This window comes from Diplotaxodon limnothrissa, linkage group LG5 (genome assembly GCF_057381915.1).
Source record: "Diplotaxodon limnothrissa isolate DT_005_m linkage group LG5, D_limnothrissa_male_GT1.1, whole genome shotgun sequence".
In the NCBI taxonomy this organism is placed as follows: domain Eukaryota; kingdom Metazoa; phylum Chordata; class Actinopteri; order Cichliformes; family Cichlidae; genus Diplotaxodon; species Diplotaxodon limnothrissa.
In genome coordinates, this window is record NC_140600.1 from 23,840,945 (window position 1) to 23,863,856 (window position 22,912).

At 40.1% G+C, this 22,912-nt stretch overlaps 1 protein-coding gene across 1 annotated transcript in view; it reads right to left on the reverse strand.

The window, feature by feature from the left end:
- Positions 1–651: 651 nt before the first annotated feature.
- Positions 652–22,912, reverse strand: part of iffo2b (intermediate filament family orphan 2b) — a 34,627-nt gene continuing 12,366 nt past the window's right edge. The window contains exons 2-8 of the mRNA XM_085354301.1: positions 6,367–6,427; positions 4,923–5,018; positions 3,859–4,029; positions 2,846–2,994; positions 2,230–2,431; positions 1,989–2,087; positions 652–885 (exon numbers count right to left, since the gene is read on the reverse strand). Coding sequence (XP_085210427.1) covers positions 652–885; positions 1,989–2,087; positions 2,230–2,431; positions 2,846–2,994; positions 3,859–4,029; positions 4,923–5,018; positions 6,367–6,427 — 1,012 coding nt within the window. The remainder of the gene's footprint in view (positions 886–1,988; positions 2,088–2,229; positions 2,432–2,845; positions 2,995–3,858; positions 4,030–4,922; positions 5,019–6,366; positions 6,428–22,912) is intronic.

The following is a 22,912-nucleotide window of genomic DNA, read 5'->3' on the forward strand; positions in this document are numbered from 1 at the left end:
CCCAACACAATTTGTCTCCACTTCTTTTTGTCTCCCCAGCAGAAGACACTTAAATTCCCCAAAACCCCAGTTTAATTTGGATTGCAAGTAGCCCAGCTGGGCTCAAATAATAATATAAAATGTTCAAATTAAGAAGACCCAACATTTTGGAATCTAAAATAAATATTCAAAAATGTAAAAGGTGGATATATTTTTGGTGAATAATGTATTCGTTCTCGACTAAACAAGGAGCACAATATGTACTGTTGTCAATTCCTTTAGAAATAAAGGATCGTAATAGGGTAGAAAAAAACTTCTCGGTCCATTTAAAATATTTCTTCTTCTTATCCCAAAAATGATTTAAAGCTCTGGACGAGGATCCAGCGAGGCAGCAGTGAGGAAGAGAGCACAGCATGGTTTCTTTACGCACTCATTATCTCTTTGCCAAGCAAAGACGTTCCCCCCACCACCACCACTTTCTAAACAACAGAAATAGTATAAAAGCACCAGTTCTGGGTCTGCACCAGTGAGGACGACCGAGAGAACTTTAATTACTAGGTCAAACGGGCCCAGATTTAGATTGGTCCGCCTTTCTAGCCGGGCCTTTAAATCCTGTGATAACCAGGGACGGGGAGACAAGTGGAGATGGGACAAAGCCCAGCAATGCAGTCATCAACTAACGGCGACTTCAGCTTCTGCGTCCTTGTCCGAAATCTCATCCTGGATCTCGTCTGTGTTCCCTGAGTCGCTGCTGGCCACAGAGCTGACAGAGGGAGAGTTCCTTCCGCCTTTAATCATCCGTCGACAGGTCTCCATCTGAACGTCAAGGCCTCTCTTCATGCTGCACATCTCCATGTACTCATGCAGATGTCTGTTCATGTCACTCTTTGCTGTGGCCAGTTCCATCTGAAAGCATAAAAAACAAGATTCAACACAGAGAAGAAAGAAGTAGAGTAAGGACGAGGCCAAACTAAATGTTTATAGGTGGGTAGAAACCTCTTGAATCATCACCTTGGATTAGCATGTTAAGATGCTAAACCTTGCTAATGACTGTAAAAACAAAGCTGAACTCTCTGGAAATACAATTAAAAATGTCACATTTTCTACTGTTGATGGGGGCAATAAGAAACAGCTACTGCAGTTCGTTCTAAGGCAGGTCCAATTCCAAAGAAGAATGACTTGAAATAATAAAATTAATCAAATCAAAAACTTAGCAAACATTTTTCACCAAGTTTATATGTCTTCACCTCATTTGGTCTCAATCAGTCATAACATGCAAGAGCATAAGTTTATAATTATCTGGTAGCTAAATAAATCAAAGCCAAAGGAATCTTTGCACTTTACTTATCAGGCATGACATTTATGCCTGATAAGGCATGAATCAGCCTTATTCCAAGAATGAATCAGAACTGGGCTGATTCATTCTCTGGGAACCCTGATTGTGCAGATGTGGTGTGTTGCAGTTTTTTATCACATTTTAGACATTTTTTATGTATTTGTAACCTTTCAGTGTCTCATTTAAAGGTAATTTAAGAGAAATTTAGCCACATTTGACTTATTTTGTATCTCTCTTGATTGTTGCCTGCTACCATTTGGTCTAACATACAAAATAAGGCTCCTTTGAGTCACGCTGTCTCTTTCTAGGATATAAATTTAGATCACCACCCAGTGTAAGGTTCATGCAACAGCTGCCCTAAATTAACAGTATTGCTTATTAATAAAATATATTTGAATGTTTCTGTAATGGTTAATCTATTAATGGTTACTGGTTAGGATGTACAAGTTCTTGAAATGAAATGCCATTTTAATGCTAAATTATTATAAATTTTTCTTAATCCTTGAATTTTCCAATTTATTCTTTTAGAAAAACAAGGATAAGAAAAAAAACCTCATTATTATTTTTTGATTAAGATGCCAAATTAAAGTTTTTTCCTTTCATTCCTGAGGAGAAAAAATGTTTTAGTGGTTGAATGAGCATGTGTTGTGTGGTCGCTGGTAGGTCCGCCTACCTCGATCTGGCCGATGGTCTCCTGGTACTCCTGCTCTCTGGTCTTAAATAGTGACTCTGTTTCGTCAATGAGGCTGCCAAGGCTTCCATCCTGGGAGTCCTTAGAGAGCACAGACAGAAACCTCATTCATCATGCATGAGTAAATGTCTTATACAGCAGCCACAGCAATGATCTATACTGTGAATTGCATGACTTTAAAAACCCCATGCTGTCAAATCATCTAAATGCACACAGGACTCACTGGATCCGCAGCTTCGCTGGTGCCCTCACGGGGGCAGGTGGTTGTGCTCGTCGGCGCCGCGAGGGTGTATGGCATGTTGTAGTTCGCGAAGTCTTCCCACAGCAAGAGAGTCTCCTCGTTTTCCTCCCACGTCAGACTGTCGCAGTCGTCGTCGATTTCGAACGTCTCACGCCTGGCAACAAAGGAGTTATCTGAACAATGTCTGTGTAGGACAAGGTCAGAGAATGGAAAGGAAAAGAAAGAGAAAGATGGAGGAAAGCATAAAAGCCAACATATTCAGCAAAGGTCATTGGAAACAAAAGAAGTGCTCTTAGGGTAGCCAAAAAAGGGAAGTAGAAGGAACACAGAAGTAGCAAAGGAAAGAGGCAGAAACTGTAATGTTTCTTAAATATTCTAAGTGTTGGTGGTAAATAAATGGCCATATATTTATATCTGTTGTGTTCTGCTGAAGGAGCACACTGACTGTTAGCTGCAAAACTGTGAACACCAGAGGGAGATGAAGGAACATGCCAGAAACTATACTGGCATGCTGAAGGTGCAGAGCTCATTTAATTTGATTCAAAACAAAATACCAGCTTTACTTTTGGTGCATGTATCCATGAAAAGTGTCGCTTACAGCTGGTTAAGCATGCGTTTCATTTCATCCGTGATGTTGAGAGACCCGGGGACCTCCTCCTCTGAAGTACTTGGCTCGGCATCCATCTCTGAATTCTCCTCATCGGACACGGCTTTGCGTTCTTTTCTCTTGCAGCAGGCCATGGCACCCTGAAAAACACAAAGACCGTTTGCATCTACAGAGAACCTAATATATCTCATTAAGCATAATAATGGCAATTTAGAGCACGCAGAAGTCTGTCAAATACTGAGCAAAAGGCCTCATTTTCAGTCATGAGCCTGCACTCATCAGAAGCCAGAAAGACGCAGTGCAAGACATGTATGCTTAAAGTTAATATACAGCTAATAAAATAACGTAGAAATTGATATTTTATAAAAAAAAAACTACAGAACAGACTGTGTTTTTCTGCACATGTGCATGTATCTCTTATTCGCATGCATTTTACAAACATGCATAAATATTTTACGCTGACAGCAGGCTTCATAAACTCATCTACAGATCAATATTTATTGGCATATAAAAATTGTAAATTGACAAATTTCATTAAAGGTAGGATCGTATATAACATGTGGTACATGAGAAGTCACCAGCTTGGTTCACGGAGGATTTATTCTTGGGCTTCAGCCAGCAATGTCGGCGCAATGTGATAACCTTGTGTGCAGCGAAAAGTTGGCAGGTCAGCATTTCATCTTTTGTTTATGTGTGTCTGTGTGTGTGCGCGTGCATTCTGTACATAAGTCTTCTCCATGTCTATTTTTACGTGTTTGCATGAGAGCATATTTGCGAACATGCAGCTATGGACTGATGCCCATTTAGGGCGGGGGGTGTCATTCAGTGCATGATCAGCTGAGAAGGAAAGTAACAGTCACCACACAGCGAGCACCTGGCAGATTTCATCTCATCAGTGCCGAATTTCTCCTTCACAATACAATTTAGCTTCTTCCTGCATTTACTATCGGCTCATCTAAGAAACTGGGAGAGAGCAAATGAATCCGGGGCAGATGGACACTTGCCTTCTCAGGAAGCGACCTTGCGGGACTAACGTTGAACATTTTTGACATGTCCTCTGAGTTGCGTTGCTGAGCCACATCGCACAGTTTGGCCGTGATGTCAATCCGCCTGCAGATGTCCATGTCCACCCTCCTGGCTTTCTCCTGAATCTTGGAGTCCAGGTCAGACATTTGCTGTATGAGGACAGAGAGCGGCTCTTTAGATGACGTTCATACCGTCGTGATTATCAGCTGGTGTTAAATTGCGTCCCACATTTCCATGCCGACTCTACCCACACCAACATAACACTGTCATTTTTATCTGAATTATTCATCTCAACAAGCACTTGCAAAATAATGTTAGTGCATTCATCTATGTGCAGTTCAAAAACTATACTTTGGCCTATTTATTATCTAATAAAAAATATGCAAATTCTGGTCTGATAAGTATGCAGAGGCAGACATGGAGCATGGAAATATGGATATTTTTTTCTGAGCAATTATATCCAGAGGCACAAATACAGACTGTCTAACCATTGTAAGGCTTTAACTAATCTATGCCTCCTAAAACATCCTCTACTTCTGCATCACTTACCCTTCTCTTAATGCAAATAACAGGGAGTAATGTAAAGCACACAAAAAGAGACAAAGAATTGAAAATCCATGAAACAGAAGCAGGCTAAACAACAGTATTTTACAAAACAAAAACAGCATGTGCATATATTTATCCCCAAGCAATTGCGAGCTGTGACGTGCCCCCCTGCAGTTTATCACAAGTGAACTGTATATCAGTCTGAGCAGACTTGCCAGGGAACAATACAGTGCTGCACAGAACAGGAAGTGCTCTGGATCTACAGCTGCTGTCTGAGCTATTTCAGGAATATTGTCTTGGATGATTTATAGTATTTTATATATCACAGATATATATATAAATTTTATACCTGTATGCTACAGGAGGGGTCATGCAGGGAAGTAACTGTCAATGTTGTCAACTCTTGAACACTAACCTGATTTATTTAAGTTTGGGAGCCAACACAGTGAAAGGAAAACTGATAATGACTTCACCCTGGTGCTAAACGAACACTTACGTCACTCATGAGACTCTTGAAGACCACAAGTTCAGCCTTCAGTCTGTCCACTTTCTCATTAAGATCATCCTGAACCTCTGCTGCCTCCTGGGCGCTCTGAAAAGGATGTCACAGAGAAGAAAGTAAGACCAGGAGGTTTATATTTGCATGATCAAACATTTGCTTTCACTTGAGGCTATTTGCATTTTAGGATATTGACCACAGTGTATAAGGACAGGAAACTAGATAAACTGACTAACAATTTAAGAACCTTATTTACTCAGATAAAGGGACTGACACCATTCTCCTGCCTACAGCCAGCTTACTGGCTCAAAAAGAATCCATGAATTTACTGTACCTACAAGCACCACAAAGTTGTTATTTTATCCGGGCCTTTATGTGCTGTACTACTATTTCCCAGTCTCATCCTCACTGTATATTTTCAGGTAGAGCACAAGAAGCACACAGTGTGGGAGTAGGATAATTTTTATTTTTCATCTATCTCTCAGCAAACAAATAAATAACAGTATTTTCCAAAATGTCAACCCATCCATTTAAACTCTGCACTGGTAGTTATACCTGTTTTTGAACATTACGTTCACTACTCGTATAGTATTTTCTTAAAATCTCACAAACCCACAAAGATGACTATTTAGCAAGTAGAACTGAAAGGCTAACAGTTAAGCCCGCCTTGGTTTAATTCACCACCAGAGGAGTACCAGCTTTTGTTTCTGTGTAGCATACAGCCCTCTGGCTCTGGGCCCTGAATATAAATGGTGCTTTTGCACAGAATTTACTGCCTTTGCAGAAATCCCCACCTCTTATGCATACAGCGACATCAGCCTGTGTGCTCTAAAAGGTTAAAGCCCCTAGAGGGATACCACTCCACCTCTCTATCTGGGATTTTGCTGACCCAGAATCTAAGACATACACGGATGCTGTCCCAGATCGATTTGCGCAAAAGCCGAAAAAAGCAATGGATGCCAGCTGGTTGAGACACTAACAGTAGCTGGGACTGTGTGTGTTGCAGTGTCAATAGAGCCTCAAGGTGTGACACTTTAAATTGATTTTACCTCTACATGTATTCCTTTCAACTCCTCTGAGCAGAAACATAATGGTGGAGTGTTGGTGATATTTGACGTTCGTATCTATATCAAGGCCAGCAGGCTCTTCTTGATGGGTTTGTAATCAGGTTTTTCTAATCTGACAACCAATCAAGCATCCTCCTGGTTATAGCTGCTTCTAGTCCAGCTGTGCTCACACAGCATAACACTGTATGTTTATGGATGTGTTGTATAGCAGTTTTGCAAATGCAAATGCATGCATGCACATGCCATTTTCCAGATTATTTTATATATTCCCGTCTGCATGTACTAAATTGTCCTTACCAAGCCATCAAATAGCTGTGCATCAGTATGTTAGTAGAATATATGTTATTGTTTGTGTGTTCTTAGTGTTTCCCAACCTGCTGCAGGGATGTCACCGTTGACTCCAGCTGCTCTCGTTTGGACAGTTCCTCCTCCCATCTGCAACACAGAGCACAGAGGTGGGTCAGTTACCGTCGGCCTGTCCCCAGGGGCCCAGCAGACAGTGTAATGGTACTTTTGTGGAGTTAATACTCCCATCTCTGATTACAAAATGTCCTTGACAGACTGGGACTACACCCACAACCCACACACCATCCCACCACCCCATTTTTCGATCTTTTGTCTCCTTCTTCTTTAAACAGTGTCTTTAAAACCACGCTGCTTTAATGAAGACAATAAGGAAGAACTGAGTCCCATCCTTCTACAAACACTGCTCGTGAATAGTCTTTGAAACATGACTGACATGCCACCATGCTTCAGTGCTGTCCCAAGTCAATCCCAAGTTTGTGAAGTCAGAAATGTGTTTTAATGTTTCTAATGTTTGGTCATTATACATTTGAAGACACTTGTCAACACTTACTGAAATTCCAAAATGTATTAAAGATAAGCTGGGCTGAATTCACACCAAACAATCTAGGCCGATAAGTCATGCTTGTGCTTAGGAGAAAAAAATATGATGTTTAGCAGACATAAAAGAACATTTTGCTCAATAACAACCTCATGGTCAAATTATTTTCCACCTGTCTGCTATTAATGACTTTGCAGCATTCAGTGCCAATAAACCTACAAATGGTGACTCTACCATCACACCAACTGCCACTGCCATCTATAGAGTCACACCACCAGTGCTGCTAAAAATAAACCACCAGACCCCCCCTGTTAGCTGAAAGCTATGATTAGCAATGCAGGTCTTTCCTCCCTTCCTCTGTCTCTCTCGTCATATAACTCTTCCGCACCATGGCAGCTCTGTATAAACAAAATCAGGAGCCTGCTCAATTTGCAGTATGAAGCTATTGCACACAAAGCACAGGAGGCTCAGGCTACTGCGTCGGTCAGTTCAGCGTCCTACTAATACCCACTGTTCTTGTGCCCCAGGATGAGAGACAGCAGATATGCTGAGTCACAGATGCTTTCCAAAAGCCACTCAGAATGAACAAGACACTCATTCAGGAATATGAAGTAGCTGCACAGTATGAGACACTGTGGGCCACAGAGGAGGATAAAAACAGGAGGGGATTTCTGTGAGGTTGTGCGAGAGACCGAATAAGCCAGTGGGAAGAGCGGTGTAAGCAGCACATGCCTAACCATACATGTTTACTGTAAGAGAGAAAGCTGACATGGGATGAACACTGCTTCATTGTGGGTTAGATCATCTATAGCCTTCACAATGGAGAGGCACACCACAGCCAAAAGTCAGAACATGCGTCACTAGAGATTCACTTTTCCAACAAAATAGGCCTTGTTTCCATTCAGGATCCAGTGAACGTACACTGTCTAATTAGAGAGAAGTATTCCCTGGCAGGGCGTGCCAGCATGCTTCGTGATTGAAGCCTTGTTGTTCTAAAAAATGCTGGCAGTGGTGTTTACTGTGTCCACAACACTCTGCCCGTCTGCAGCAGAACTCTGGCTAAGGTCAGTGAGGTTCACAACTGCATCACATCCTCTGCAGACACAACAGCACCTGCATTACGCGCTGTCTTACTTGTGTTGTCACTTCCTGAATGCACACTAGAACCTTTTCATTCAGACTGTTGGTGAAATCATGGGAATATAGGATTCCCTTGATTTATAGGAGTAAATCAAGGAAATACATTTTTCAAAGCTATATATCACCTATCAAAGTTGCTTCCACATTATTTGGAGCCATTACAAATCACCAGTCCATAAAAGTACACCTCACCGACCTCAGACACCATCATTGTAAGCTTCTAGATAAAAATGGCTAACCCAAACAAAGCTGACATTCCAGCAAAGTTACTTCATCTGACCCGTCTGCCATAGCCGTGGCTCTGCTTTTCATGTTCCTTTGGCATGACTTAATCAAGATGAACACCGGGAGTCTCCTTACAAGGACAAAGACAGCAGGAGGATTAGAGTCTGTGTCAGCTCATGCACATCTGTTTACTGCCAGACACAGGCTCTGAATCACCGCCTAATAAATTAAAAGGTATGCTGTTACAGATGTGTTTATTCTGCTGAGAACGTCAGCTTGAATTTTAGCAATATATCAAAGAGATTTCATTTCTGTCATATTCTGACATCTGAGATTTGCCAGTATTATTCTGATTTTAGGACCATTCTTTGGACATATATATATATATACATATGTATATCCGGGTGTGTGTGTGTGTGTGTAGGTAGGTAGATAGATAGATAGATAGATAGATAGATAGATAGATAGATAGATAGATAGATAGATAGATAGATAGTAGGGGTGCAACGATACACAAAATTCAGGTTCGGTACTTTGGTGTCACGGTTCGATATTTTTTCGATACAAAAAAAATGTTCATGCCTTTTTAATTTGTCATTTATTAAAATTGTAAATATATAGTTTAACTCAAAAGTACAGTTTTTAAATTTAATGTTGCTGAAACAAAAGTAATTAAAAAAATAAATATATCTCAGGGCTCTCAAAATTTCAAAATCCCTGGTAGCCCTTTGGGCAGGGACTCTTCAGTTTTTGGTAAGGCAAGGCAAGGCAAGTTTATTTGTATAGCACAATTCAACAACAAGGTGATTCAAAGTGCTTTACAGAGACATTAGAAACAAGAACAAATAAAAAGCATGATTTAAAATTGATTAAAACAAGCCCACAATAAATTTAAGTAGCCCGAATAAAAAAGAGAGCAATTTTTTGATTGATGTTTTGTTTCCTTTACAATATTATACATTAAAGTATAATATTGTAAAGGAAACAAAACATTAGTCAAAAAATTGTTGAAAAACAAATTACAACATTGTATAAAAAATTACAATCATCAACTCAAATACTTGGTTCTAATTGAACAGAAATTTCTATGAACTTGTAAGAACTGTGTAGGACATGAATCAGTCTGTGTCAGATCCTGAATTTGAAATTTCCACTGAAGTCACGGGTGAGAGACAAGTGGAACCAAGATCTAGGCCATTTGCTTTTTGAAGTTTGCAAAGACGGCTAAATTTTGCCAGTGGTAGTTCACTCTTTGCAACATAGTACGCTGTTCTAAACAGATTTTTCAGGTTTATTTTTAGTATGTTATTTGCAATTGGTGTTTGTTCTGGGAAAGATATTGCAGACTGAGCAATAATGCATTTCTTGCATTTCTCATGGGTTCTAATGGGGGCCTTTCTTAAAATGACTGGTCCCAGTAACAAAGGCGCTTGTCGACTCAGAAATCGAGAGAAAACCAACAACACACCCGGCAGAACATTATGTTATTTACACGGGTGCACATAAGTGGTCCGCATGTGCGCATTCGCTGTCAAAATAAAAGACGCGCACCAGATAAGAAGTTGCAACGCGCGTTTGCGTCCATATAAAAAGCACTGTTTTTGTCCGCTAGAGTGGGATTTTCACGGCACATTCCGCACCACATCTCTGTGCGTTCATCATTTGTTTGAAGCCAGCTCACCCCCTGCAACCACTTTTCCGAGAATACGCGCTTCTTTTGTGGTTCGGACTCCTTCTGACATTTGTTTGGAGGTGGAGGAACACCAACTAATTGCTTAAAGGATCTTCTTCGACATCTTTAAGAGTTTTAAACAAATGTCTGTCCTCCTCCAGAAAATCTTATGTATGCAAACACGCGTTGCAACTTCTTATCTTGTGCGCGTTTTTTTGTTTTTGACAGCGAATGCGCAGCTGCGGACCACTTATGTGCAGCCCCGGTTATATAGCTCGTCATATTGCAGCCACAGAAATTCTTTTGTCCATGAAACCATAAAGCTGCACTTTCTTTTTGCCTTATAGTCTGATTTGTCATAACTTTTCCGTTTTGTGGTAAGCTTTTCTTTGGCTGTCACTTCTTCACCCTGACCTGTCTCATTTGGCTCAGCAGAACTAAAATATATATATCCTGCTGCTTTTACACACACACACACACACACACACACACACACACACACACACACACACATAACGGTCAGCGATTCTCTGCGCGATCAACCTCTCATATGTTTAAGCTGCGGGAGATTTTCACTTGTCATGCGCAAATTATCATCACTCACCAATCAGTGCTGTCGCTCTCTATACACAGTTCGCGCGATTGCAAAGTGAAAGCAAAAAACGAGCGCAAATTCAAACGCGATTTCAATATGTCACATATTGACAGTGGCTCATCGATGCCAATGACATAATTACCCAGCTACATTTCCGAAAGAATGCAAAAGCATTGACATATATTTTCCTTCCTACAATAGCCCGACGGGCAGGGCAGAGATAGATTTTGGTAGCCCGACTGGAAAAATCGCTAGCCCCGGGATGTCGGGCTAGCGATTTTGCAAGCCATGTATCTGATTGAGGAATCACTCATCTTTGGAAAAGAGAGTTTATTACAGAGAAATGGCTCTTTCCAAAATAAAAGCTATACTATACGCTTCTTCTGGGCTATATTCTCAGTAGCATATTTTAGCAGGTCAGGGCTGTTCGGGGTTCTGTTTGTACAGTTATGTTTTGTTTATGTTGCCATAGTGACGGGTGACGCCCTCTCGCTGCGACGGTGTGTCCTTCCGGGGTCAGAGGGCGCCCTGTGTGTTGTTGTTGTTGCTATGCGGTTGCCGCGCTGAGCAGTTAGCTAGCGGCAGTGTTCTTCTGCAGATGTCAATAAACGGCTGTGCTGCTTGGCTAGCTCACGGGAAGCAAGACCAAACGACACCTCCGTCTCCTCCTTGTCTGAGCTCGCCACATTGGTGTCAGAAGTGGGATGATGGTAGCACCCCATGTTCTGACCCGAGTGACTTTTCTCCCGCCGGTCGTGACCGGCCGGTGCGCCAAAAGAAGGCACTTGGACATTTGCAGGACTTTGTGTGGGGTAATGGGGTCGTTGGGGACGACTGACGCCTTAGGTGGGGGCTATGTAGCGGGTCAGGGCTGTTCGGGATTCTGTTTGTACAGTTATGTTTTGTTTATGTTGCCATAGTGACGGGTGACGCCCTCTCGCTGCGACGGTGTGTACTTCCGGGGTCAGAGGGCGCCCTGTGTGTTGTTGTTGTTGCTGTGCGGTTGTCGCGCTGAGCAGTTAGCTAGCGGCAGTGTTCTTCTGCAGATGTCAATAAACGGCTGTGTTCCCTGGCTAGCTCACGGGAAGCAAGACCAAACGACACCTCCGTCTCCACCTTCTCTGAGCTCGCCACAATATTAAACATATCAGGTCCCCATAAGGAGAATCATGTGCTAACGGCTGTCTAAATGACTCGGATAAAGTTTGTAGCATGCTTGTTGTTTTTGTCTGCTTCCACTTGTCTTTGCACTAGGATGATGTTGGCGTAAATGTGCAGTCATATTCGTTGTGTTCCCACTAGTGCTGTCAGCGTTAATCTCGTTGAAATGACGTTAACGCCACAACACGGCAAATCTCCGTTAACGAGCTACCCCTGATCGCCCCGTGCGTGAGGCTAGACGGCCAACACGTTAACGAGCTAACTGCGCTAACACACTAGTTCCCACCCATGTAATTGACCATTGCGTGGCACATCCAACATACTGTTTTACTTTAGTCCATGACTTGCTTACCTTCAGGGTCATACGTCACATGAAAACCAAAATAATTCCAAACGCCAGATCTGAATGAGGGTGGGGGAGGTTCAATTTGCCATTTTGCAAGGAGAGCTTAACTTCTGTCTCGCTAGCTTGCCCTGTGCTCTTCCTTCTGATGATGCTGTCTAGGGCTGCTCGATTATGGCAAAAATGATAATCACGATTATTTTCACTGAAATTGAGATCACGATTATTTGACGATATTTATTTAACCCTTTAAGACCTACTATAGAACCAAGTCCACCAGAGCTTATATTATTTTTTTTACATGCTGTAGTGCCATTTGTGGGAGCATTTCAAGTTGCTATACATCAATACAACTGTTATAGCCCATATTTTAATAATATGTATGCATTAAGTCCATAGTAATTACATAAATTGCAAAAAAGTGCAATAAACTACAAAAAAAATTGAAAATCGCTTTTGTTTTGTTTACATATATTTCTACTTGGAGAAATTTAAGAGGCTTATCCCTCAAAACTTTAAATACAATAAAGTTGCAAAAAATAGTTTCCCACCACAGGAAATTTATTTTGAGTGTCTTCATAGTTTTATTTTGGAGATACAGCAATTTTTATATACTGCAGGAAAAACAAAAAACAATCCTATGATGCAAATTTGCAAAGAAAACAGCATGTGCATCATTTCACTGTGGGAAGTGTTACGAACAGCTGATAGGAACGGCAAAGCTTGTTTCTGGAATATTATGTTTTTGTTCCTGCAAGCGCTTTTTATGCAATTTTTGCAAAGCTATATGTGGAACGAGACCGAGGACAAGCTGATGGCATCAGATGCAAGTACAACTCCTCCGGTTTCATATGCAAAACAAATTATTGCGCTAGCTTACACGGTTCAGGTTCTACAGGGATTTAAAAATAGTTACGCAAAATGGAGCGTGCTGCCCTGACTGGCTTTAAAGGGTTAACAATAACTTTAAAAAAATAATATAAAATAGTGTGCAACACCACTGAAGTTTTTTTTTTTTAAACTCTCTTTTCAACCAACGGCAGTCACTCTCCAAATAACTTCTGCTTAGCTTTCCGAGCTTCCCTCGGGTCCTCTTAATCAGCGGTCTCCAACCTTTTTTGCGCCACGGACCGGTTTATGCCCGACAATATTTTCACGGACCGGCCTTTAAGGTGTCGCGGATAAATTAGGGAGGGGCTAATAATAGATAGATAGATAGATAGATAGATAGATAGATAGATAGATAGATCTATATCTATCTATCTATCTATAATGTGAGAGTAGAAAATATTTTCTGCATGCAAGTTTCACTTCGCTTAGCCATTAAAAGCACTCTACACTGGTGCTTTGGCATCAGTGTCAAGAGTTTAATTATGTTAAGTAAGATTTCATTCAGTCCAAAGATGTGCAGTGGGGTGAATGCCCATATGGGTGAATGTGGGTGGGAATCTGAGTGTGAATGGTTGTTTGTCTCTATATGTTAGCCCTGTGACAGACTGGTGACCAGTCCTGGGTGTACCCTGCCTCTCGTCCTATGGTAGCTGGCATAGCCTCCAGCTCCCCCGCAACCCTGCAAAGGATCAGTAGAAGAGAATGAATGGATGGATGGAAGATTTCATTCTATCTAATCTAATAACATAGAGTAATATAAATCAGCACTACATGCTTTTTGCACTGGAGTAGAACATTTTTAAAAAGTTGCTTGATTCTTCGTGATTCATGTAAATCAGTGATTTAAGAGAATACTGCAGTGTGGTACTGAAAGAGGAACCTGAAGTGTATCACATCAAACAGACATTTCTCATATGTTTGTCTGTTGAACAACAGCTTGCCAAATAACCCTCCCTGCCTTGTGTGGTGTGTCTGGGAGTTACATTTGCACGCAAATTGCCTCAGTGTTTTCCCACTACAGCGCCCGAGGACACGGAGCATGCACCCATCCAAGTCTTGATCCGCACCTGATTCTTTGTAACAATAGTGCTCAAGGTGATAGTTTTATGCCACTCGTAGTGATTTACTGGTGAAACTGTCAGAGTGAAAATAATTGGAGGTGACTATCCAAAGATTATTATCTTAATGATTAAATGTTCATCAGAAAGGTCCTAAACACTTATGCAATAGGCGGTAACTATTAAAGAGAGCATGGAATATGCAGTAAACACCAAAGAGAGCACCAAAGAGAGCATAGGGAAAACTTTGAGGTGTGGTTGCATAATATGCAACCACATATTATGGTATGATATTATCATACCACAAAGCCTCCGTCGTTCATCGCAAATAAAGTTTTAGTTCAGCCAACACCCTGTTTCAAGTATGTGATATACTGGAAAGTGTTTGTGTGTGGAAGCTTTAAGAAACCAGGCAACAAATTACAGACTCAAGCACCAATTCTACATATTAGAGCAGATTAAAATCCTGCTATTCAGAATATTTTTCTGAAGTCAAAAGCGGCTTGCTCTTTTGTTTCATAATCTTTCTTCTATGTTAGGTCTATATATCACTTGAAAACTGGTATATATAAGAGGGAGACTTCGAAATTAGTAAAAATGTGTTTCTCAAAGATGCAACACATAGAAATGTGCCAGTGATTTACAAAAAGATATGTTGGTCTGACTGAATTCCTGTATGTTTAGCACAATATTATCTAAAACAATTAAGTAATTGAACTGTGAAAACTATAAATCACATTCCTTCTTTATTAATAAAGTTTAAATGTATAAGGGCACAAATCAGTGTCTGCTTTCTCAACTAACTCCGCAAAGGGGAACCTTAGGCGAAACTCTATTAAGAGATTTTAATGGCACAGTGACAATAAATTCTCACGCGAGCGGAGAGAGAAAAGCAGGAAGCCCTGCATGATAACAGAGTGAGGGATCAATACATGGGACTACGTGCAGGACAAACACTTAGCCATTTAGTTGAGCTGCTTGTATGAAATGAGGCCGCTGACAGCTTTGATAAATCATGTCTAAACGTCCTGAGTACTTGTGATTCCTCCGGTGGACAGCTAGAGGTGTCTATGCGATGTCTTCTAGATGACACAACCATTCGCCATTTTCATTAACATTGAATCAGCAGGCTAGTGTCTCTACATTACTCCCCCCCCCCCCCCCCCCCCGAAAATTGCCCTGACAGGATCAGCTTCCTGGGAAGACATGACTATATCGCAGTTATGCAAAATAGAGAGAACAATGTGATCTTCGTTACTCTGTCACTGGGATCATCGACTAAGTTTGGTGATACTCTGTAATCTATAGCTTCCCCAGACTCCACTGAGAGACATATGTGGGGTGCAAATGAAGCAGTTGCATGAAATGGATCAGGGCCAGCACGTAAAGCAGCTCAGAGGCCCACTGACGACAAGACACCACTGCAAGGTTGAGGCGCGTTTCATTTCTGTGTTCCAATTAACCACCTTCCTCTCTGACCTCAGTACATGTCAATAACACACACACACGCTTATTTGTCTTCTACTGTCATGTAAGCTGTGCACAGAGAGGCCCGTTGCTCACTGACTGGTGATTTTTCTGTTTCTGTGTCTTAAATATAGCCCTCCTAACCCAGACAGGGCACAGAAACCAGCAGGAGCCACCAGTGTTGCTAAGTGACCACAGATGAACATGCTTATGTTTTACAGGAAACACAGCATGTTTCAGTTCTTTTGATTTCTCAGAATCTTTTTTTCATAAGAGGGGTTTTGTTGTTTTCACTTTTTTTGTCACTGATTTTTTTTAATTACATGTTGTGATGGATTATCTTCTCCTCCTCCTTGAATATGTTTATATTTTTTTATAGGTAAGATTTAAAAAAATGTAAAAGTTCTAGTTTTCCACTTGTTGTCCTTGCAGGGACTATTTAATTTATTAAAGTGAATCACAGTTACAGCCCTGACAGAGGACGAAGACTCTACATCCATGATGTTGTCTTAAGCAGTGCTCTGTGCTCAAAAACAATGCCTGCTAACCTGACGATGATGCTAACAATACTGACGCTAGCATGCTGAGCTGGTATAACATACAGTGTTTCCATGCTAAGATTTTTAATTAGTACTCAATGCAAGCTATAAGATGAGCCTGAGAGGACTGCCATTATGCTGTAGTTATTAAATTAGCTGAACATTTTTAAAACCCTGAGGACCACAAATCTATGTACCAAATGTAAACGCTGGTTTATTAAAAACTAACTGACAAATAAAATCCTACAACACATATTTAATAATAATCAGCTACAAAAGCACATGGATGAATGGATGAACGATTCAAATGATTTGGGTAGGTACCCCTCATGAATCCAAAAGACATCAGATGGTGTCTTGTGGTGTCTGATCATGTAGGGTCTGATGCAGGGACACTGGTAGCAGATATTTTTGGTCCCATGGGTTTTGGTGTGGGATTGCTGGATTGAAAGGTTACGTGTTTGGAGATCTGTCTTGGGGTATTTGTCATGTTCCTTGAGCAGGGGCGTGGGAGCAGTGGGTTTCTTCTGCTTGGTTTAGATGATTTAGATGATTCTTACGCTATTTTTGTGAGCACTACGAAGTTTTTGGACATATAGTACCTCTCACTGAGATAAGCACATTTCTCTGAGTTTATTCAACTTCAAATTATGTTAATCGTCTGGCAATGATAATTTTAACACTCCATTTTCTTTTAGTACAGTTGTTTATTTTAAGTTAAATATCTTCCGGTCTGTCTGGGAATACAAAAACAGACAAAAGACAATGATGAAGCCGAAATCCACCTAAAAAATAAATAGAAACAACCTTTATGCCAAATTGGTCTTAAATGTACTTTGGAGAGAGTGAGAGGTCTGAATGATCACACCAAATTAGGGCTGCAGCTACTGATTATTTTAGTAATCAAGTAATCCATCAATTATTCCATTGATTATTTGTGTAACAGGATAAGAAATACCTTTGTCTTGTTAATAAGCAATAATAAATATTCAAAAGAGAACAAAAACACCGTTCTTTCAAAATCTAAAAATCTAAAATAGACTAAGGCATAAATGTACCTTTACTCTGTCTTCTTGAAAAGCTTTCTGACATAAACAGGAGGCACGTATTTGTGCTGCTGAAAACAGATGACATGATGGTCTAGATGTTAATAATTAATATAAATAATAATTCAGTGTTCCACCTACTAACCCTCAGGTCCGTGGCTCAGAGTTTAATGGCCCATGTACATTTTATTGGCTTGTATAAAAAAGCTTTTATTTCTATATTTTTGAAACATTTATGCAGTTGAATTAATGCAATATTTTATAGTATTTCACTTTCAATCTGAAAAATGTTACAAGAGCCTTGAAGTTAATATGGTCTAGTGCAGCGGTCCCCAACCCCCGGGCCTCGGACCGGTACTGGTCCGTGAGTCGTTTGGTACCGGGCCGTGAGAGTTGAGGCTCAGGTGTGAAATGTATGGTTTTCAGGGTTTTTATCGGTTTTCAGCGCTATTTTGTTATCATTTTTATCGTTAACTCGGTTTTCCTGGGTCTTTTCACGTGTTATGAATAAATGTTTTTTTTTTCGGTACCGGTACTAGTTTTATTTTGTTGATGCTGTCTAGGGCTGCTCGATTATGGCAAAAATGATAATCACGATTATTTTCACTGAAATTGAGATCACGATTATTTGACGATATTTATTTAACCCTTTAAGACCTACTATAGAACCAAGTCCACCAGAGCTTATATTATTTTTTTTACATGCTGTAGTGCCATTTGTGGGAGCATTTCAAGTTGCTATACATCAATACAACTGTTATAGCCCATATTTTAATAATATGTATGCATTAAGTCCATAGTAATTACATAAATTGCAAAAAAGTGCAATAAACTACAAAAAAAATTGAAAATCGCTTTTGTTTTGTTTACATATATTTCTACTTGGAGAAATTTAAGAGGCTTATCCCTCAAAACTTTAAATACAATAAAGTTGCAAAAAATAGTTTCCCACCACAGGAAATTTATTTTGAGTGTCTTCATAGTTTTATTTTGGAGATACAGCAATTTTTATATACTGCAGGAAAAACAAAAAACAATCCTATGATGCAAATTTGCAAAGAAAACAGCATGTGCATCATTTCACTGTGGGAAGTGTTACGAACAGCTGATAGGAACGGCAAAGCTTGTTTCTGGAATATTATGTTTTTGTTCCTGCAAGCGCTTTTTATGCAATTTTTGCAAAGCTATATGTGGAACGAGACCGAGGACAAGCTGATGGCATCAGATGCAAGTACAACTCCTCCGGTTTCATATGCAAAACAAATTATTGCGCTAGCTTACACGGTTCAGGTTCTACAGGGATTTAAAAATAGTTACGCAAAATGGAGCGTGCTGCCCTGACTGGCTTTAAAGGGTTAACAATAACTTTAAAAAAATAATATAAAATAGTGTGCAACACCACTGAAGTTTTTTTTTTTTAAACTCTCTTTTCAACCAACGGCAGTCACTCTCCAAATAACTTCTGCTTAGCTTTCCGAGCTTCCCTCGGGTCCTCTTAATCAGCGGTCTCCAACCTTTTTTGCGCCACGGACCGGTTTATGCCCGACAATATTTTCACGGACCGGCCTTTAAGGTGTCGCGGATAAATTAGGGAGGGGCTAATAATAGATAGATAGATAGATAGATAGATAGATAGATAGATAGATAGATCTATATCTATCTATCTATCTATAATGTGAGAGTAGAAAATATTTTCTGCATGCAAGTTTCACTTCGCTTAGCCATTAAAAGCACTCTACACTGGTGCTTTGGCATCAGTGTCAAGAGTTTAATTATGTTAAGTAAGATTTCATTCAGTCCAAAGATGTGCAGTGGGGTGAATGCCCATATGGGTGAATGTGGGTGGGAATCTGAGTGTGAATGGTTGTTTGTCTCTATATGTTAGCCCTGTGACAGACTGGTGACCAGTCCTGGGTGTACCCTGCCTCTCGTCCTATGGTAGCTGGCATAGCCTCCAGCTCCCCCGCAACCCTGCAAAGGATCAGTAGAAGAGAATGAATGGATGGATGGAAGATTTCATTCTATCTAATCTAATAACATAGAGTAATATAAATCAGCACTACATGCTTTTTGCACTGGAGTAGAACATTTTTAAAAAGTTGCTTGATTCTTCGTGATTCATGTAAATCAGTGATTTAAGAGAATACTGCAGTGTGGTACTGAAAGAGGAACCTGAAGTGTATCACATCAAACAGACATTTCTCATATGTTTGTCTGTTGAACAACAGCTTGCCAAATAACCCTCCCTGCCTTGTGTGGTGTGTCTGGGAGTTACATTTGCACGCAAATTGCCTCAGTGTTTTCCCACTACAGCGCCCGAGGACACGGAGCATGCACCCATCCAAGTCTTGATCCGCACCTGATTCTTTGTAACAATAGTGCTCAAGGTGATAGTTTTATGCCACTCGTAGTGATTTACTGGTGAAACTGTCAGAGTGAAAATAATTGGAGGTGACTATCCAAAGATTATTATCTTAATGATTAAATGTTCATCAGAAAGGTCCTAAACACTTATGCAATAGGCGGTAACTATTAAAGAGAGCATGGAATATGCAGTAAACACCAAAGAGAGCACCAAAGAGAGCATAGGGAAAACTTTGAGGTGTGGTTGCATAATATGCAACCACATATTATGGTATGATATTATCATACCACAAAGCCTCCGTCGTTCATCGCAAATAAAGTTTTAGTTCAGCCAACACCCTGTTTCAAGTATGTGATATACTGGAAAGTGTTTGTGTGTGGAAGCTTTAAGAAACCAGGCAACAAATTACAGACTCAAGCACCAATTCTACATATTAGAGCAGATTAAAATCCTGCTATTCAGAATATTTTTCTGAAGTCAAAAGCGGCTTGCTCTTTTGTTTCATAATCTTTCTTCTATGTTAGGTCTATATATCACTTGAAAACTGGTATATATAAGAGGGAGACTTCGAAATTAGTAAAAATGTGTTTCTCAAAGATGCAACACATAGAAATGTGCCAGTGATTTACAAAAAGATATGTTGGTCTGACTGAATTCCTGTATGTTTAGCACAATATTATCTAAAACAATTAAGTAATTGAACTGTGAAAACTATAAATCACATTCCTTCTTTATTAATAAAGTTTAAATGTATAAGGGCACAAATCAGTGTCTGCTTTCTCAACTAACTCCGCAAAGGGGAACCTTAGGCGAAACTCTATTAAGAGATTTTAATGGCACAGTGACAATAAATTCTCACGCGAGCGGAGAGAGAAAAGCAGGAAGCCCTGCATGATAACAGAGTGAGGGATCAATACATGGGACTACGTGCAGGACAAACACTTAGCCATTTAGTTGAGCTGCTTGTATGAAATGAGGCCGCTGACAGCTTTGATAAATCATGTCTAAACGTCCTGAGTACTTGTGATTCCTCCGGTGGACAGCTAGAGGTGTCTATGCGATGTCTTCTAGATGACACAACCATTCGCCATTTTCATTAACATTGAATCAGCAGGCTAGTGTCTCTACATTACTCCCCCCCCCCCCCCCCCCCGAAAATTGCCCTGACAGGATCAGCTTCCTGGGAAGACATGACTATATCGCAGTTATGCAAAATAGAGAGAACAATGTGATCTTCGTTACTCTGTCACTGGGATCATCGACTAAGTTTGGTGATACTCTGTAATCTATAGCTTCCCCAGACTCCACTGAGAGACATATGTGGGGTGCAAATGAAGCAGTTGCATGAAATGGATCAGGGCCAGCACGTAAAGCAGCTCAGAGGCCCACTGACGACAAGACACCACTGCAAGGTTGAGGCGCGTTTCATTTCTGTGTTCCAATTAACCACCTTCCTCTCTGACCTCAGTACATGTCAATAACACACACACACGCTTATTTGTCTTCTACTGTCATGTAAGCTGTGCACAGAGAGGCCCGTTGCTCACTGACTGGTGATTTTTCTGTTTCTGTGTCTTAAATATAGCCCTCCTAACCCAGACAGGGCACAGAAACCAGCAGGAGCCACCAGTGTTGCTAAGTGACCACAGATGAACATGCTTATGTTTTACAGGAAACACAGCATGTTTCAGTTCTTTTGATTTCTCAGAATCTTTTTTTCATAAGAGGGGTTTTGTTGTTTTCACTTTTTTTGTCACTGATTTTTTTTAATTACATGTTGTGATGGATTATCTTCTCCTCCTCCTTGAATATGTTTATATTTTTTTATAGGTAAGATTTAAAAAAATGTAAAAGTTCTAGTTTTCCACTTGTTGTCCTTGCAGGGACTATTTAATTTATTAAAGTGAATCACAGTTACAGCCCTGACAGAGGACGAAGACTCTACATCCATGATGTTGTCTTAAGCAGTGCTCTGTGCTCAAAAACAATGCCTGCTAACCTGACGATGATGCTAACAATACTGACGCTAGCATGCTGAGCTGGTATAACATACAGTGTTTCCATGCTAAGATTTTTAATTAGTACTCAATGCAAGCTATAAGATGAGCCTGAGAGGACTGCCATTATGCTGTAGTTATTAAATTAGCTGAACATTTTTAAAACCCTGAGGACCACAAATCTATGTACCAAATGTAAACGCTGGTTTATTAAAAACTAACTGACAAATAAAATCCTACAACACATATTTAATAATAATCAGCTACAAAAGCACATGGATGAATGGATGAACGATTCAAATGATTTGGGTAGGTACCCCTCATGAATCCAAAAGACATCAGATGGTGTCTTGTGGTGTCTGATCATGTAGGGTCTGATGCAGGGACACTGGTAGCAGATATTTTTGGTCCCATGGGTTTTGGTGTGGGATTGCTGGATTGAAAGGTTACGTGTTTGGAGATCTGTCTTGGGGTATTTGTCATGTTCCTTGAGCAGGGGCGTGGGAGCAGTGGGTTTCTTCTGCTTGGTTTAGATGATTTAGATGATTCTTACGCTATTTTTGTGAGCACTACGAAGTTTTTGGACATATAGTACCTCTCACTGAGATAAGCACATTTCTCTGAGTTTATTCAACTTCAAATTATGTTAATCGTCTGGCAATGATAATTTTAACACTCCATTTTCTTTTAGTACAGTTGTTTATTTTAAGTTAAATATCTTCCGGTCTGTCTGGGAATACAAAAACAGACAAAAGACAATGATGAAGCCGAAATCCACCTAAAAAATAAATAGAAACAACCTTTATGCCAAATTGGTCTTAAATGTACTTTGGAGAGAGTGAGAGGTCTGAATGATCACACCAAATTAGGGCTGCAGCTACTGATTATTTTAGTAATCAAGTAATCCATCAATTATTCCATTGATTATTTGTGTAACAGGATAAGAAATACCTTTGTCTTGTTAATAAGCAATAATAAATATTCAAAAGAGAACAAAAACACCGTTCTTTCAAAATCTAAAAATCTAAAATAGACTAAGGCATAAATGTACCTTTACTCTGTCTTCTTGAAAAGCTTTCTGACATAAACAGGAGGCACGTATTTGTGCTGCTGAAAACAGATGACATGATGGTCTAGATGTTAATAATTAATATAAATAATAATTCAGTGTTCCACCTACTAACCCTCAGGTCCGTGGCTCAGAGTTTAATGGCCCATGTACATTTTATTGGCTTGTATAAAAAAGCTTTTATTTCTATATTTTTGAAACATTTATGCAGTTGAATTAATGCAATATTTTATAGTATTTCACTTTCAATCTGAAAAATGTTACAAGAGCCTTGAAGTTAATATGGTCTAGTGCAGCGGTCCCCAACCCCCGGGCCTCGGACCGGTACTGGTCCGTGAGTCGTTTGGTACCGGGCCGTGAGAGTTGAGGCTCAGGTGTGAAATGTATGGTTTTCAGGGTTTTTATCGGTTTTCAGCGCTATTTTGTTATCATTTTTATCGTTAACTCGGTTTTCCTGGGTCTTTTCACGTGTTATGAATAAATGTTTTTTTTTTCGGTACCGGTACTA